At 48.0% G+C, this 19,002-nt stretch overlaps 1 protein-coding gene across 1 annotated transcript; it reads left to right on the top strand.

The window, feature by feature from the left end:
- Positions 1-1,915: 1,915 nt before the first annotated feature.
- Positions 1,916-16,713, top strand: LOC123040260 (probable cystathionine gamma-synthase 2). The gene is made up of 5 exons (XM_044463151.1): positions 1,916-2,578; positions 2,674-2,877; positions 3,009-3,095; positions 16,114-16,442; positions 16,590-16,713. The coding sequence occupies exons 1-5, from the start codon at positions 1,916-1,918 to the stop codon at positions 16,711-16,713; spliced, it is 1,407 nt and encodes a 468-aa protein (XP_044319086.1).
- The last annotated feature ends 2,289 nt before the right edge of the window (positions 16,714-19,002 follow it).

Genomic DNA, 19,002 nt, shown 5'->3' on the forward strand with positions numbered 1-19,002 from the left:
CACCCTTGTGTTGCCATGAAAAATAAATAGATATAGGAACATTCTTTATAGAGGCGGCGTCCGAGCTGGTCCCGCCAACCGATGACCAATGGCAGAAAGGAGACATGGCCTGGGCGCTGCCGGTGGTTCATGGGACTATTAGGGATGTAAACCGAGTCCAGTTTAATCCCGTTTAAGCCCATTCATCGATCTAACAGTTCAATAAAGTTTTTTTTTCTGGAAAAAATGAACTATCAAATCTCACTAAAACTGACTAAATGAGACTTGTGGGCGTCGTTCATTGGCCATCTACATCCCTATGGACTATGCTACAACTCTTGGCGCTGTTATGATCAAGAGGGATGAAGTAATGGCTCCGTATGTGGTGCTCATTTGTGTGTTGTGAGGAAGTGCATGATCATCCGCTGGACTATTGACACAATTGCTTGGAGATGGTACCTCCGTTTTTATTCGACCAATAGGAACTGCATCTAGCAAATGATTCAAACATTTTTTCGAGAAAAAAAATAAGTTCTGCCCATGGTACCTTGCCACGTCACATCCACCTTGTTTACTGATTTGGGACCTTGAAAATCGAGCACTAGTATTCAGCGCATAAATTTGCCGATTTGCAGCTCTATTTTTTCTTAAAAAAAACGAATATAGTTGCATTACATAGGTAGGCACACATTCATCGGTGCAGTTTACGTTTCTTCTGTAGTTGATGAATATGGATTACTATTCTTTGCAATTGAACATTGATTCTCAAGAATTTTCTTTTTTCTTTTCACTGTTTCTTCCTTGTAGATCTTACTGGGGGTCAGTCGGGGAGAGGCCAAAGATGGCGGTCATATTGATTGATTCATGGGTGTGAATAATATCCAAGGTCGAACAAGCCTTAAAGAAGTGAAGCTAATCGAGATAGTGGTTACTTACCTATTCATGAAGAGCCATGGTTGAGCACAGTCGTCAAAAGTTTTTTGGGATGAACAATGATAGCTAAAACTTTTGGCTTGCTTTTCGAGAAATTAGAGTTCAAAGGTCATTAATGAACATAGCAAAGTTTCTCTGTTTCATGTCGATTTGTCATTATTTCCTGATAAGACTTTGTCAAGACTATTCGTGGTTTCTCTCGTGGAAATTGACGGAACGCCTTTTAATTTGTTCGAGAAGAAAATAATATTGTGTCCAAAGTTACCTTGCACAAATATCAGTTGAGTGTCAATGCCTGGTTTTTCATTTCATCCGACCCATTCTATGGCATAAAACGGACAGAGATTACAGTGATCCCAGGCACGGATGCACAACTTTGGTTAGATATTGGGTACAAACTGTGTAAAGGCTAGCTTTCCATCTGATGCGCTGTTGTTTCTTCCTTGTAGATGATACCGGGCTGGTTTTGTTTGTTCCTTCAAATCTAACGAGGTATCCGCCAAAGCCCAAACAAACCCAACTTTGTTTAAGCAGGTCTTCTCCAGCGCGTACCATCGATTACAGTACGGCGTTGTAGATGTAAACACGCAGGTTTGACGTACGACTTCGCTTAGATTCGTCCTGGCCCAGGTCAGTGTTTCTTAATCCCACTGGCACGTTGCAGTTAAGTAATCACATGTATTATTTAGATGATTAATCATGGATCCACCAGTACATCTTGATTACCACGCGGCTTAATTACACGCTGCGAGACTGAGCATGGATGCCACATGTGGCATGTGCTAGTGGGATGATATTATATGGAGGCTGACACGTAGATATGAATCGACGCGCACAGAGCCGGACTGATGGATCTCCAGTGTATATTACCACCATCGTGTACACAGACAGCAAGAACACAAACGAGCTCTTCCTCTCTGCCTAACTTGTTCATTGATCCTATCTGAGCTCTTCGTCGATTCCACCTGTTTTCACTACTCTTCGTCGATCCCACTAGAAATTAATGGCGCGGTCGTCTTCTCCTCACGTCAACAAGGCTTCGCCCACCGAGCAGCGCCGCCTGCTCCGCGCTCGCCGTTCTTCAAAGCGCGTCACCGCTTTGAGCCCGGAGGCGCTCCTTGATGCCTCACTCTCTGGCGCCGAGCACCCTGTGCCGGTGTTGCAGCACGATGACGCCGGTGTCATCGCTGCCGCCATGGCTCCAAAGCAAGATGCTACTCTCTCAGATGAGACCTTGGTGGTCCATGCAGGGGAGAAGATGGGGAAGAACGGCCTCAAGGACACTGACTCGATCGCAACGCCGATTGTGAGCGGCACGACGCACTGGTTCAAGAGCTCGCACGACCTCATCGCGTTCAAGGAAGGCCGGGGCCACAGCTTTGAGTACGGCCGCTACGGCAACCCCACTGTGAAGGTCCTGGAGGACAAGATCAGCACGCTGGAGAGGGCCGAGTCGACGCTTGTCATGTCCTCGGGCATGAACGCCATCGTCGCTACGCTGCTCGCGCTCGTGCCACCCGGCGCCGGCCACGTGGTGACCACGACCGAGTGCTACAGCGAGGCGCGCGCCTTCATCCGCGACAAGCTCTCCAAGATGGGCATCAAGGTGACATTCGTCGAGCTGAATGACATGGAGACACTCAAGGCTGTTCTTGACCAGGGCGACGTAAGTTAATTTCCATAACACCATATATAATCGAGGGATCCATATGCATGTATGTTAATTTTTTCTGACTCTCGGGATGCTTGGCCATGATGCAGGTGACACTCTTCTACACTGACTGTCCGACGAACCCCCACCTCAAGTGCATCGACATTAAGCTCGTCGCGGAGCTGTGTCACCGCAAAGGGGCTCTGGTGTGCATCGATAGCACCCTCGCCTCGCCCATCAATCAGAAGCCACTCACCGTCGGGGCCGATATCGTCGTGCACTCTGCCACAAAGTACATTGCCGGCCATCACGACGTGAGTAGCTACCCTAGAACACATGTATTTTCGTAGATCGTAGAATTACACTGCCATTTTGCTCCTTTCTTCCATGATCACTAGTAGTGTCTATATAGTTTAAGACTTCTCATCATGTTATTCCATTTCAGGTCATTGCAGGATGCATCAGCGGCTCGGATGCGCTCATCTCTAGGATACGTGCGAGGCATCACAACCTCAGCGGCGCCATTAGTCCGGTATGTAGTATATATTAAGGGAGATTTTACCGTGCATCATAATAACCAAAGGATATTTAACGTGTATTATATGGGCAATCTAACGGATTAGAATAATTGGGCCTTTTAGAGCCCAAGGATATTTTCGATCTTAAATTTTTTATACCTTTAATCGGCACAATTAAATCCAGGGGTATTCTCGTCCGAAATTTTTCAATTAAATTAATTGCATTAATAAAACACTTCATTATAGAGGCCCAATCATCGTGTGTACTCTTTTGAAATTTGGTTCGAGCGGTTCGTCCTCTCTCCTCCTCTCGAGCCCTAACCTCGGCACCCTCGATCACCGCCGATCGCCTCAGCCGCCCTCGATCGCCGCTGATCGCACTCACCGTGTCACTCCTTCCTCCTGCTCCTACTCCCCCCCTTCCCCCTCCATCGGAAGTCACCCCACTCGGGTCGCGGCACCAGATCTTCCGACGAGCCTCCCCTCCTTCCCCGAGCGGACGCCGCCTTCCCCGACCTGAGAGGCCACATCATCCTCATCGACGTGCATCAATTTTTTTCACGCCGGATCTTTGCTGTAAGTGCCTAGCCATCTCAAATCTTTGCTGGTCCCTTATGCTTATAGTACCAATAGGGGTCGGATTTGATTAGGGTTTAGGATATGTCATGTGAGGTTTAGGGTTTATGGTTTCAGAAAGTTGTGACGAGATTTCTATTGAAAGGGAGTGTAAGTTGGATTTAGCTAGGACACGTTGATGTAGTTAGTTAGGGTTTATGGTTTCAGAAAGTTGTGAAAATAGTTTTTTCAAAGGAAGTGTAAGTCGGATTTAGCTAGGACATATTAAAGCACTTAGTTAGGGTTGTGTGCCATGAGAATTTGTCAGCAGATTTGGATTCAAAGAAATTATTTTGGATTTAGTTAAGAGATGCTTTTGAATTGAGTTTCCAGATATTTTGGATTTAGTTGGGAGATAATTATTTTTGTATGGAGTTTGGAGATATTTGCGACTTAGTGACGAGATAATTTGGATTTAGTTAGGTGATAATTTTGGATTCAGTTAGGACACAATGTTGAATGGAGTTTGCAAATAATTGATCTATCAGGGTGGATCTATCAGGGGACTTGAAATATTCGTGCACTTTGGATTTAGTTTGGAGATCATCAGTTACAACAAGTACAATCAATTAAATATTTCTGGATTTAGTCAGGGAATATTTTATACTTACTTACAGCTTTTGAAGGACTGAGTTTGGTACATGAATCCGATATGAAAAATTAAATTGATTATTTAAGTAGAGTATTGCATAATTATTATGTATGCTATCCATCCGTAACATTGACTATCTATTTTCGTTGGCAGCATAACGACATGGATGATAAAGGCAACGATGGCAAAAACTTGGGGAATACAGGCAAGGATGACAAGGACATGGGTGATAGACGAAACGAAGGAAAAGGAATGGATGGTATGCGCACGGATGATAATGATAATGAGGATGCAGGAAAAGATGGCATAGACCTGGATGATGTACACATGCAAGGTAAAGGAATTGATATTAAAGGCATGGCTGGTTCAGATCTGAATGAGTGTATGGAATACATAGAGATTGTGAAGAAGACTTTCAGGACTGAGGAAGAAGCCTATATGTTCTACGTAGGCTATGCGAGAAAAAAAGGGTTTGGTGTTATAAAGGATGATCTGAAGTACAGGGGTCCGGGTCCGAAACAAAATGCATACAGAAGGACATACAAGTGCTGCAAACAAGGCTGGCGGGCCCTTAAGCACTTTATCAGAGCTGGTAGAAAAAGAACACCAAGGGGTCTTTCTCGGTGTGGGTGTCCCGCTCTTTTTCAGGTTGAGCTACAAGATAGTAGTGGCCTCTGGTTCGTCAAGAATTTTGTGGACAAGCATAACCATCTGTTTGTCCCTGCTGACCTGACTCCCTACTTATCGGCTCATCGTAGAATGACTGACGCACAAAAGGCGGATGTCATCGAGTATGCTGTTGGTGGACTTCGAACACATTAGATTATAAATGTAATAGAAGAATGCCGGAGGTCCCGACAAGCTTGGATTTATAGATCGAGACCTATACAACCATGTTTCAATCCAGAAGAAGCGGAAGATAGAAGGCAGTGATGCTAGATATTTGCTTACGTATATGATTGCACAGAAAAAAGCAAACCCGAAATTCTTTTTCAAATACACAAAAGAAAAAGAAGGCCATTTGAGGAACATATTTTGGGCTGGTTCACAATCCCGGATTGACTATGTTGCCTTTGGTGGTGTCGTGGTGTTCGACAGTACATACCGGTCTAACAAGTACAGGCTTCCGTTTGTTCCATTTGTTGGTCTGAACCATCACCGCAGCACAGTTTTGTTTGGGGTCGGTCTACTGTCAGACGAGACAGTTGCATCATACCAGTGGCTTCTTCATGTATTTTTGGAGGCAATGTCCCAGAGGGCACCCATTTCAGCAATCACCGATTGGGACAGTTCAATGGCTAAAGCAATAGCTACTGTCTGGACTTGAACAGATCATCGTTTGTGCACGTGGCATATCGAGGAGAATATGGTGATGCACCTCCGCAAGAAAAAGCTTGAGGAATTTAGGGAATTCATTTACCGTCGTTGGGATGTTGATGAGTTTGAGAAAAGATGGGAGGCTTATAAGGTTCGGTTCAATATAAAACCAACGGGAAAGAGATCATCATGGGTTAACAGGATGTACGAGCTGTGACACAAATGGCCTGCTGCGTACACAAAGGGTAGATATTTCCTAGGCATGATGAGTAATCAGAGGAGTGAGTCTCTCAACTCAAGGCTTCATGTGCACCTGAACAGGAAGATGCAGCTTGTTGATTTGTTGCAGCATGTTGAGCACTGTGTATCCATAATGCGTAAGAATGAAGCAGCATTAGACGCAGTAGCAACACATACGATACCCTTCACTAAGCTGAATGCACACCCTCTGGAGATTGTTCCCTCTTATATTTATACAACTGTGATGTTTCCAAAGGTAAAGCGTCAGATTGTCGAAGGGACAAATTGGCAGGTCACGGACCGGGTAGCATGTGACGGTTTGGTCGTGTTTGGAGTTTTGCGCAAAGGCCCATATGATAAAGTCCCATATGGCAGGGATGCTACAGAATTGCAAGGTAAGGAAGGTAAGGATGCCGAGGACTTGCATGCAAAGAAATTGGATACTAAGGATCCCAATGACTTGCAAGGTAAGGATGATAAGGACTTGCATGCAAAAAACTTGGATGCTGAGGATCCCAATGACTTGGAAGGTAAGGATGCTGAGGACTTGCATGCAAAAAACTTGGGTGCTGAGGATCCCAATGACTTGGAAAGCAAGGATGGTGTGGACTTGCATGCAAAAAACCTGGATGCTAAGGATCCCAATGACTTGGAAGGTAAGGACAGTGAGGAGTTGGATGCAAAAAAGTTGGATGCACAAGACGTGGATGCTAAGTCTGTGGATTTTATATATCACGTGAATTGTCTGTTTACAGGAGCAAGACTGGGTGATGCAGCTTGTAAATGTAAAAAGTTGGAAAGTCAGGATTACCGATGCGCACATATATTCTGCGTTCTGGATCATCTTGGTGTACGCACATTTCCAAAAAAAATTGTCAAGAAAAGATGGACAATGCATGCCAAGCCAGCGTTCCCTTCTTCGAGGACTGCGAAAATACTCATGTATGGTCTGATCACATGAATAAGTATCATCAACTATGCAACATGCCTAGTGACGCTTTATTCACAGCCGCAGCTAGCGATTCACAGTCAGAACAGGTGATGGAGCTCCTCCGGAGTATATTGGTTGATGGAGAAAAAACTGATTTCTATGAAGGCCATAAATCGTTTGTTACTTTGCCAGCATACTTCACTGCTGCTCGCAAATGCTGCTGTTATGACCGGTCAGGTCTATGCCAGAAAGAGGCCCACCGGGATTAGTATTAGGGGCTTGTCCCGCAAGTTATCTTAGGCAAGTTATCTTAGGCAAGTTATCTTAGGCTAAAGTTATAAATACTAGTTGTAAGACACCGTTTGAGATCAAGCAATAAAGATATTATAATCTTCTGTTGCCCGGCTCCCCAAGGAGCCGGAACCCTAGCCGCGACGGCGCCCGACCGCCGGCGCGCCCGCTCCAGCCTCCGTCCCCCTCCCCCTTGCCCATACAACCTACGTCGGAGGCCTGGTAGGAACCCTAGTCCTACCAATTTGGTATCCAGAGACACCAGGCCGATCATGTCGCTTCCTCCATCACCGACGCCGCTGCCATCCACCTCCGCCCCACCACTGCTGCCGCCGGCCACCTCGTTGCCGATGAAGGCGATCACGTCCGGGACCGTCACCACCACCGCGCCAGCGCCGGTCACCACCACGGCGGATCCGCCCCCGCTCCTCACGCCCGAGGAGATGTCGGGCACCCTGCGGGAGCTCGTCCACGCCGTCCGATGCATCAGCGTCTACCTCGTCGGGCACCATCCCCCGCCACCGAACGCCGCCACCACCGCCTATGGGCTGCCGCTGCTACAGTGGCCCGCCCCGGCCTTCCAGGCGCCCTACGGAGGGGCGCCCCCGCCGCCGCTCCTGCCGCCGCATTACCCGGCCGCGGGAACGCCTTGGCCAGCATGGCCGACCACTGCCGCATCGCTGGGGGGCCCGCCTCAGTAGTCCCTCCCGGCACCATCGCCGGCCCCCATGACGCAGGCGTCGGTGCAGCCGCACCACCAGGCGCCGCCACCATCGACAGCACCACCACCCGCGTCCCGGCCTACTGGTCGGCCCCTGCACCAGGTGCAGTTTCCGCCCTCGCCATCGCCGATTCCCGCATCGGCGGCCGGCTCGTCTCCGGACCCGGTGTATTCTACGGCGCCGGAACACCCGATGCCCTCTCTCCGATTTGATCGTCCCTCCAGCTCGGCGAACTACGCTCCAGAGATACCCGACCCAGCACCCGCGCTACCGTTTACTGCAGCCCCCGGGCACGGTGGTCCGACACCCCCTCGCTTCGCCAAACTGGATTTCGCCACTTACGACGGCACGGAGGACCCCCTCAACTGGCTCAACCAGTGCGAGCAGTTTTTTCTAGGGCAGCGGACGCTCGCTTCGGATCGCACCTGGCTCGCGTCCTATCATCTCCGAGGCGCAGCGCAGACTTGGTACTATGCTCTCGAGCAGGACGAAGGCGGCATGCCACCATGGGAGCGCTTCCGGGAGCTTTGTCTCCTCCGGTTCGGGCCTCCTATCCGCGGGAGCCGACTGGCGGCCCTCGGTCGTTTGCCTTTCACATCCACGGTGCAGGACTATGCCGACCGCTTCCAGGCCCTAGCATGCCATGCGCCGTGCGTGTCCGCGACTCAGAGCGCCGAGTTATTTGTGGGCGGATTACCGGACCATATTCGCGTGGACGTCGAGCTCCGAGATCCCCCCGATCTCCAGACGGCCATGTACTACACCCGGGCCTTGGAGCAGCGGGCCCAGGCGCTGCAGCAACCGGCCGGCCGGGGTGGCCGCCTTCCCAGCCGACCCGCACCATCACCGGGCCGGCCTCCTCCAGCCCCGGCGACCACATCTCCGGCCACCACCCGGACCTTCCGTCGGTTGTCACCGGCCGAGCAGCAGGAGCGTCGCTGTCAGGGCCTCTGCTTCAACTGCGATGAGCCCTACTCGCCGACCCATGTCTGCCCCCACCTATTTTACTTGGAGACGGTCGACTACACTGAGGCGGACGACTCGACCGACGACCCACCAACCGCGGAGGCCGCGGACGCGCCCGCGGATTCTACGGCAACGGCGTGCGTCGTCTCCCTCCACGCTCTCGCCGGCATCCGTGGCGAGCGGACCATGCTGTTACCGGTGACGGTCCATGGCGAGCGGCTGGTGGCCCTGCTGGATACTGGCTCCACCCATAATTTCCTGCCCGCGGCGACCATGCGGCGGCTAGCACTGCCGACCACGAGCGGGGAGCGCCTGCGGATCACCGTGGCAAACGGCGATCGCCTCCAGTGTCATGGGCTCGTCCGCGACGTTCCCATCTCCATCGGTGGCGAGCACTTCTCCATTACCTATGCAGGGATCGACCTCGGCTGCTTCGACTTCATCCTCGGGGTGGATTTCCTCCGGACCCTCAGGCCCATCCTGTGGGACTTCGACGTGCTCACGATGACGTTCTGGCGGCTAGGCCGCCGCATCCGGTGGGACGGCCTTGAGGGCGCTGCGCCGGCCGTGCCACACCTCCAGCTGGCTACCGCGTCCCGAGAGGCCGATCACCCCCTGCTGGATCCCCTTCTGCAGCAACACAGCGATCTCTTCGACGAGCCACGGGGTCTTCCGCCCGCCCGGGTGTACGACCACCATATTCACCTCGTACCGGGTTCCACCCCCGTGGCGGTTCGTCCCTAGCGCTACCCGCAGCTGCAGAAGGATGAGTTGGAGCGACAGTGTGCCCTTATGCTCGCGGCAGGCATCATCCGGATCTCCACATCGCCCTTCTCCGCGCCGGTGCTTCTCGTCCGCAAGCAGGACGACACATGGCGTTTTTGCATCGACTACCGCGCCCTGAATGTGCTCACGATCAAGGACAAGTTCCCTATACCGGTGGTCGACAAGCTCTTGGATGAGCTCCATGGGGCGCGCTTCTTCACCAAGCTCGATCTCCGCTCGGGCTATCATCAGGTGCGCATGCATCTAGACGACATCGCCAAGACGGCGTTTCGCACCCACCATGGCCACTTCGAGTTCTTGGTGATGCCCTCGGCCTCGCCAACGCCCCGGCGACTTTCCATGCCCTTATGAACGACGTCCTTCGACCCTACTTACGGCGGTTTGTGCTTGTTTTCTTTGATGACATTCTTATCTAAAGCGCCACCTGGGCCCAGCACCTCCAGCACGTCACCATTGTCTTCAACGAGCTTCGGGCGCACCACCTCCACCTTAAGCGCTCGAAGTGCTCGTTCGGGACACCTACCGTCGCCTACCTCGGCCATGTCATATCGGCCGACGGGGTGGCTATGGACGCCGACAAGGTGGCGGCCGTCTCTGCATGGCCGACGCCTCACTCGCCGCAGGCTCTCCGTGGGTTCCTCGGCCTCGCTGCTACTACCGGAAATTTATCCGGGAGTTCAGGCTCATCGCGGCGCCCCTCACACGGTTGCTTCGCCGCGACGCTTTTGCCTGGGACGACGAGGCGACCACGGCGTTCGAGGCCCTCAAAGGGGCCCTCACGACGGGCCCCGTCCTCCAGATGCCCGACTTCGACCGCCCGTTTGTGGTGGACTGTGACGCCTCGGGCGCCGGGTTCGGCACCGTGCTTCATCAAGGCGATGGGCCCCTCGCTTTCTTCAGCCGGCCCTTCGCTCCGCGCCATCTTAAGTTGGCGGCATACAAGCGGGAGCTCATTGGCCTCATACATGCCGTTCGTCATTGGCGGCCGTACTTGTGGGGACGATCCTTCCACATTCGCACGGACCACTATAGCCTGAAGTTCTTGCTGGACCAACGGCTATCGACCGTGCCGCAGATTTGGCTTCGACTTCTCCGTCGAGTATCGGCCGGGCCGTCTTAACATCATGGCCGACGCGCTGTCCCGTTGCGACTTCGACCTCGCTCCCTCCACCACGAGTGCACCGGGGCGGCCCTATGCAACCGCTCCGGGCCGACGTTCGGTCTCTTCGCCGACATTCGCCGCGCCACTGCGACGGCCAATGATGCCGTCCTTCTTCAGCAGAAGCTCACGGCCGGTGACCTAGAGGAGCCTTGGCGCTTCTCTGACGGACTTCTTCTCCATGCGCGCCGGATCTTTGTTCCGGCGCATGATGATCTCCGTCACCAGGTGTTACAGCTTGCCCACTCGGCGGGTCATGAGGGTGTGCAAAAAACCCTCCATCGTCTTTGCGCCGACTTCTACATCCCTGGCGATCGCGCCCTGGTCCGCGACTGGGTTCGGTCTTGTCAGACTTGCCAGCGCAACAAGACGGAGACCCTGAGGCCGGCTGGTTTACTTCAGCCTTTGGAGGTGCCGTCTCAGGTTTGGATGGATATATCCATGGACTTCATCGAGGGCCTTCCCAAGGTGGGCGGCAAGTCGGTCATTCTCACGGTGGTCGACCGCTTCTCCAAGCATGCCCACTTCATCGCGCTCGGCCATCCATACACAGCGGCGTCAGTGGCCAGGGCCTTCTTCGACGGCATCGTCCGTCTCCACGGGTTCCCTGCTTCGATCGTCAGTGATCGGGACCCAGTGTTCACGGGCCATGTCTGGCGCGACCTCTTCAGGATGGCGGGTGTCTAGCTTCACCTGAGTATGGCGTTTCATCCTCAGACAGATGGTCAGTCTGAGGTGGTTAACAAGGTCATTGCCATGTATTTGCGTTGTGTGACAGGTGATCGGCCTCGCGCTTGGGTAGATTGGCTCTCTTGGGCGGAGTACTGCTACAACACCTCTTATCACTCCGCCCTGCGCGCGACGCCGTTTGAGGTGGTCTATGGACGCCTACCCCCACCTATACTTTCGGTGGACCCGGAGACGGCTCGGACGGAGGTTGCGAGTGCCCTTATCCGCAGTCGTGACGAGATGCCTGCTGAGGTTCGTCAGCGTCTCCTTCAGGCACAACAGCTGGCCAAGCACTACTACGACGATCATCATCGCGAGGCGGAGTTCGCGGTGGGTGATTGGGTGTGGCTGCGTCTTCTCCACCGCTCTATGCAGTCACTCGACCCGTGCACGAAGCGCAAGCTCGGCCCTCGCTACGCCGGGCCCTTCCCTATCTTGGAGCGCATTGGGAAGGTGGCCTATCGTCTTCAGCTTCCGGCCCGCGCATGCATCCACGGCGTCTTTCATGTTGGGCTGCTCAAGCCTTTCTGTGGCGAGCCACCGGCGGCTCCTCCGGCGCTTCCTCCAATCGCCGATGGTCGCATTCTTCCTGAGCCAGCAAAGGTGTTGCAGGCGCAGCTTCGTCTGGCGTCTGGTTCATCCTCGTTCAGTGGGCGGGCCTTCCGGAGGAGGAGGCTACTTGGGAGCAGCGTGACGAATTCCGCCAACACTATCCAGACTTTCAGCTCGAGGACGAGCTATTTGCGCAGGCGGGGAGAGATGTTATGACCGGTCAGGTCTATACCAGAAAGAGGCCCACCGGGCATTAGTATTAGGGGCTTGTCCCGCAAGTTATCTTAGGCTAAAGTTATAAATACTAGTTGTAAGACACCGTTTGAGATCAAGCAATAAAGATATTATAATCTTCTGTTGCCCGGCTCCCCAAGGAGCCGGAACCCTAGCCGCGACAGCGCCCGACCGCCGGCGCGCCCGCTCCAGCCTCCGTCCCCCTCCCCCTTGCCCATACAACCTACGCCGGAGGCCTGGTAGGAACCCTAGTCCTACCAGCTGCACTGATGACATGGAAAATCCAATCAAAATAGTTCCAAAAGGGAGACCAACTACCGAAGAATCGAACAAGAGGATTAAATCTAGGCGCGAGCGGATGAGAGGGAAAAAAAGCAACGAAGTTTGTGCACATGTTTATCTCATTGTTCATTTCCATACATGCTTACAATGTTAATATGTTCTCTCTTTTTCTTCAATTTACTCAGTAACAAATCAGGGAAATCAAAGGTCACAAGGAGGAAGAAGCGAAAAGAGAAAGACTCGGAGATAGAAGAAGATAGAGATTCAGATACAGAAGAAGAGGCAGATACAAAAAAAGCAACGAAGTTAGTGCACATGTTAATCTCATTGTTCATTTTCATACATGCTTACAGTTTTAATATGTTCTCCCGGAGAGTGTTCACATGTTTTTCTTCAATTTACGCACGAAAATATCGGGGAAATCGAATAGCACAAGGAGGAAGAAGCAAAAAGAAGGGACAGAGTCAGATACAGAAGAAGAGACAGAGGCAGATATAGAAGAACAGGAAGATTCAGGTACAGAAGAAGAGGAAGATTCAGATCCAGAAGAAGAGGGAGATTCCGATGCAGAAGAAGAGGGAGATTCAGATGTAGAAGATGGTGGGCTGAGGAGGGCTAGGAAGAGACCATTGGAGGTTGCAGAAGAGGATTACACAAAACCAAACAAGTGGGCATCAGCACAATTGTGCGTACTTAAACATGTTTTCAAATGCTGGCTACAGATTCATCTATTTCGTTTTTTGCAGGAAACGCAAGGGCGCTCCAAATGTCAATGCTGGGAGGAAGAAAAAGAACGATGACAAGGGTGCGCGAGGAAAACCAGTGAAGTTAGTGTTTGTACTTACATGTCCGCTCTAGAAGTCGGGTATTTGCTAGTACTGTGTTGACGTTTGTTAACTTTTCCAGGATAGACTCTACGAAGGGCGGTAAAGAACAGGCCAAAGGGGTGATGAAGACAAAAAGGCCTGCTAGGAATGTACCACATGCTGAGCGAATAAGAGCTGTCAAATTAGCTTCTGTATCTATGACGAGAAAATCAGTGAAGTTAGTATCTTTTCTGTTATAGTGTACTGTACATGCTCAAATCTTCTTTGCTATCCTATTAACAAACGTTGTTTCATGCAAGAAAGCTATAGTGAAGTAGAGACAGTATGTTTAGATGCACAGGGTCAAGCAGAGAAAACAAAAGGATTTCTGGGGTCGAAAAATTGAGAACAAACTAAAGTAGACAGTTTTCCATGCCGTGATTCACCTTGTTTCTGATGTATTAGACCTATTTGATGAACTGCCACTATTTTTCTGAATTCCTCGTTTGCTTGGTACACCCTCATTTTATTATGGACAAGACGACATGGTAGGCTAGTTTATGATTTATCAACATCGATGAAACAATGCATTTTTAGTGAAGTTGGTTTTTTGTATTTTTTTGTATTTTTTTACATAATATATTGCTGAAATTTGTTCAAGTGTAGTCAATTTTCATACTTGAAATATAAAATAGAAACCGAAAATTTATATATATAAGAAAATAGAACGTTAATAGAAACCTCATTTTCAAATAACCTTGAAAATCGTTTTTTTTCAAATAGAAAATAAGCATACTGATATTTTAAAAATAGCATGCTCATTTGAAAAAAGCATGTTCAATTGAAAATAAAATAGAATGAACATGCAGATTTAAAAATAGCTTGCTACTTTGAATATACTGTTTTTAAAATACCATGCTATTTTAAAAATAGCATGCTGATTTTAAAAATATGATTTCAAAAATAGCATGCTACTTTTAATATTATAATGCTCTTTTCAATATGCTACTTTCTAACATGCTGATTTCAAAAATATCATGCTAATTTTAAAAATAGAATGCTACTTGTAAAAATATAATGCTTTTTTCAATATGCTACTTTTAAAATAGCATGCTATTTTCAAAAATATCATGCTTATTTTAAAAATAGCATGCTTATTTTGGAAATAGCATGCTCTTTTCAATATGCTACTTTTAAAATAGCATGCTGATTTCAAAAATAGCATGCTGATTTAAAAAATCATGTTCTTTTGAATTTGATATTTTTAAAAATAGCATGCTGATTTCAAAATAAGAGCCTCATTCTAAAAATATAACGCTGTTTTTAAAATAGCATGATGATTTCAAAATAATAGCCTCATTCTAAAAATATAACGCTGTTTTTAAAAATATAACGCTGATTTTAAAATAGCTTGATACTGATTTAAAAAATTACATGCTTTTTGAAATATGTTGTTTTGAAAGCAGCTTGCTGATTTTGAAAACAACATTTTTTAAAATTACGCTTTCTAAAAGATAGCATGTTTTTTAGTATACTGTTTTTCAAATAAAAAAACATGCTGGTTTGCTCTGTTTTTGAAAATAGCATGCCATGCCATTTCGAAAGCAACAGAAACATCATTTTTTGCATTGCATTTTGACCCGCAAGTTTTTTTTTGCATTGCATATTTTTGTGCAACACACATACAAACCGCATTTTCAAAATAACTCGTACTAACCAACACAAAAACCTCGTTCAAAATGAAAGTATTGTCCAATCCATTTGAAACCCGGATAGATTTGATTCTAAAAATACTAGCATCACTGTGGCAAAAAAAGGAAATATAATTGCAGTCCATAGAGATAATTATATCAAGGAGGGTACTAGGGTGCGTTATATATATAGACTTGCATAGCAAGTACATTACGCCACATAGGGTATCACCAAGTTACTGCCAAGTTCCACTTACTAGACGATCTTCATACCCAGTCGGACCCAAAAGTTATACCACCAAAGTACCAGTTACTACCAAGTACCAATTACTACTAAGTTGCACTTACTGGACCCAAAAGCTGATACTACCAACTTGCAGTTACCGGCTACTACATGGCCAGATCAAAACTACAGCCATGGCTGAGAAATGATATGTAGAGGACGCAAACAACCAATTGGGGTGTGGGAAAGAGGTTGCCTATAATGTTGTGGTTATAGGCACCCGCATGGAGGACTGGAAGGTGGGATGGCGCCGACTCTTCACCAGCGGCCGCCGCGGGGAGGGCAGTGGGCCTTCTTTAGTGTTCGTTGAAAAGGTGGTGCGAGGTCGCGAGGGAATTGGGGTGGAGGAAGGGAGGGACCGCGACGCGCGACTAGATCCTGCCGGCGACAAGGGAGGGAGGGGCTGCGACGCGCGGCTAGATCCTGCCGGCGGCGAGGGAGGGAGGGGCCGCGACGAGCGGCTAGATCTTGCCGGCGAGGATTAAAACCCTAGCGGCGGCGAGGAATAAACCCTCGCGAACAGGATAAAAATCGAACCAAAAATAGCCCTGAAATTTGTACCGAGAATACCCTCGAAATATTTGGGAGGGAAAATCAGATCAGTTCGACATATTTTTCTCGCGAAAATGCCCCTCGGGGTCTGATATAATACACGTGACATCAGCGTATTGCATCGGATCTGGACCGTCGAATTCGCTCCGACGGACGGTCCCAATCGTCCGGATGCACTGTAAAATGACTCTATATTAACTGTAGTACATATGTTAACACCTATTCTTATTCAAGAAAACTAGATTTTAAAGCTTACCAATTGCACTGGAACTGAATTACTGCAGGGCGCAGCCTACATGATCATATGCGGCCTCAAGATGATGGCGCTTCGCGTGGAAACACAAAACCACACTGCATTGCGCATGGTGCGCTTTCTTGAGAAACATCCCAAGATTGAGCTGGTGTACTACCCTGGATTCATCATCAGCCCATGGCACCACATCGCCAAGAGCCAGATGACCCATTGTGGTAACGTCGTCAGCTTTGAGGTGGCATCAGACCTGCACGGCGTCATGAGGTTCATTAACGCATTGGAGATACCCTTAAGCTTCATTGCAACCTCACTTGGCGGGTGCGAGAGCCTCGTGCAACAGCCAGCGGTCATGTCCTTCTGGTACGCGACGCTCAAGGGTTCCTCTCGTTTGCATCTTAGAGGATGATTCACTATACATAGAGATGAGCACCGCCAAGGTCGGCGGCGCTCTAGGGTTCCGTATGGTCGACATTTTGACTTCTATTGCATGGATTGTGTATCTATCAGGGGTAAGAGTGATGAGGAGAAGGCCAAGAATGGGATCAAGGACAACTTGGTGAGGTTTAGCTTCGGGATTGAGAAGTTTGAGGATCTCGGGGATGATATTCTCCATGCCCTGGAGAAGATTTAGGATTACAAGTCGTCAACCCGTGCGCTGCACGGCCTCGTTAATTAATATTCCATTCGAATATATATTATTATCAAATAACAATGTGTTTTATGAAATCAGATATGAATGACCCATCTACTGAATCCTCCAGGATTTGAAACATGACATTTCGTAGGAATGTACTTTCACAAATCTGTTAGCTGGCTGCAACCCGCAATCGTGTGTGCCTGTACAACTAAAAATAGTTTCTGGTGAGGTAACCTGATATAAGTTCTTAAACATGAGGAAAGAAAACATGAGTCAACGACAATTAATATGGATTAGAGCGAGTATTATTTGTCTCATTTCAGTAATATGCAAAGTCTGCTAGTTATTGCCTACTTGCTTAGACCTTAGCGTATGGCAAACTTAGCAAATTGTTTTGTTTTCCATAATTATAAACAATTGTTTCCCTTGAAAACTCAATCTAGGAAAAAAATAAGAATATCCCATATAATTCATATGGTTGACACTTCAAAATTAATTGGGTAACGAAAACAGTTGGTAATTCAAGAAGATACCTTATTCAAGTGAGATTATAAGAAACTAAGAATTGATACAACATGGGGCCTGTTTATGCCCTGTAGGGTAACAATTTCTAGAAAGATTAAGTTGAACATTATGGCAAACATCGTTACATATAACTATTTGCACCTGAATCACATATTTGAGCATGTGTAAAATTTAAATTTGGAACGTAGATACTCATTGTATTCTTCATCTAGTATATATGCACAACATCGATGATGGACGAAAGTTTCAAATTTACTTCCATGTTAGGCCCGGATGAGTGCCCCGGATTTTCCTTTTATATAAGTTTCTCTTGTTTGCTTGGTTATATAGAGAGAACTGTAACACGGTAGAATCATTCCATTACCATTTTCTGCGGCAGCCCATAATACAAATTATAGTAAGGAAAACCCGTCAGTGGATGAGTATTGTCCTTGTACAACTACTGATAATCATAGGAAAGAATTTTTCAGTTACAGCTCAAGTTAGAGAAATTATAAACTCTATTATTCATCTATAGTACACAGACAAAGCTATAATTACTAAAACACGGGATATTAATTTTCGTATCTAACATTAAATAGGAAATCATAGCTCATAAGGCATCAATCCTCACCATGTGGTGTATTCGCCCTTGGCCACGACATAGTGCAAGCAACAACTTTGTGTGGGACATCACCCATATATGCTGGAAGGGGAGGAGAGAAATTAAGGAGACATTGGAACGACATGGTTTCCTGGCAGATATGGTGCAGTCTCAATTGAAGGCAGCAGCGGTAATTAACAGAACGACTAAGAGAAAATTTATGGACGGCTTGAACAACCTCAGTTGGACGTACATGGTTTCCTGTGAATTATGTGTCTTTGCGTACTTACAGTTGGACGTACATGTGCCTTTACATACCTATATGAGTCCGGACCTTGAATGAACGATGCAGCTGCGGGTGTTGATTCATCGACGCTGGTGACTACGGCGAACATCCAACCGTAGATCACTAGTTTACTTTTTGTCAGACAATCCATGCGTATATACTGGAGATTTCCTTACGGCGAACACAACAAAGAGATAAAATAAGACAACGAATTGGAAGTACTGAACAACAATTGTTCTAACAAAAGCGCTTGATAATACTATATAGGCTCCTCATGCTGTCAAAGAGATGAAACCACCAGATTTATGTGTTAATCCAGCAGCATCAGAAACTATTCTACTTGAGACACTCGTTACTGGGCACAATGAGCTGGACGACAAAGCCTCACAAAACAACAAGAAATTCGTACCTCTTTAATACTTGCAGTGGAAAACATGAGCACTGCTTAGTTCTAATTAAGTTCAAACAAAATTCAGAACCAAAAATTGAATTTAATGGATTAAGGCACCATCTCAACATGGCACACCTTCTCCTCTTTTGGGGCAGGCTCCACTGCTGTAAAAGACATGAAAAGAGAAGCAATGCTTTCAACTCTAATGCACAGGACACATAACGTCTTCTATCCAAACCACTTAAATAAGGTACCACAATTCCTGACTTCAGTAAGAAAAAGAAAAGAAAACAGTACATCAAGGGTGTCCTTGTATGCCAATTTACTCTAAAAAAAAGAAATTGCATAATCTATCGTTCTCATTATTTTAAAGTCACAAAGCTAGAAGAGGAAATTTCCAAAAGAAAGCTCCTCGCTAACCTAGTGCAGACGATGGTGTTAATAGTTAAGCTAGGGAAATCTGGACAGTGGTCACATGGTCAGAATTTGCTCAATAAT

This window comes from Triticum aestivum, chromosome 2B (assembly GCF_018294505.1).
Source record: "Triticum aestivum cultivar Chinese Spring chromosome 2B, IWGSC CS RefSeq v2.1, whole genome shotgun sequence".
In the NCBI taxonomy this organism is placed as follows: domain Eukaryota; kingdom Viridiplantae; phylum Streptophyta; class Magnoliopsida; order Poales; family Poaceae; genus Triticum; species Triticum aestivum.

Excerpts from the sequence above, each read along its gene's own strand:
- LOC123040260 (XM_044463151.1), top strand. The coding sequence starts at position 1,916 with ATGGCGCGGTCGTCTTCTCCTCACGTCAACAAGGCTTCGCCCACCGAG. Across the intron at positions 2,878-3,008 it reads ACATTGCCGGCCATCACGAC|GTCATTGCAGGATGCATCAG; the intron begins GTGAGTAGCTAC and ends ATTCCATTTCAG. Across the intron at positions 3,096-16,113 it reads TCAGCGGCGCCATTAGTCCG|GGCGCAGCCTACATGATCAT; the intron begins GTATGTAGTATA and ends GAATTACTGCAG.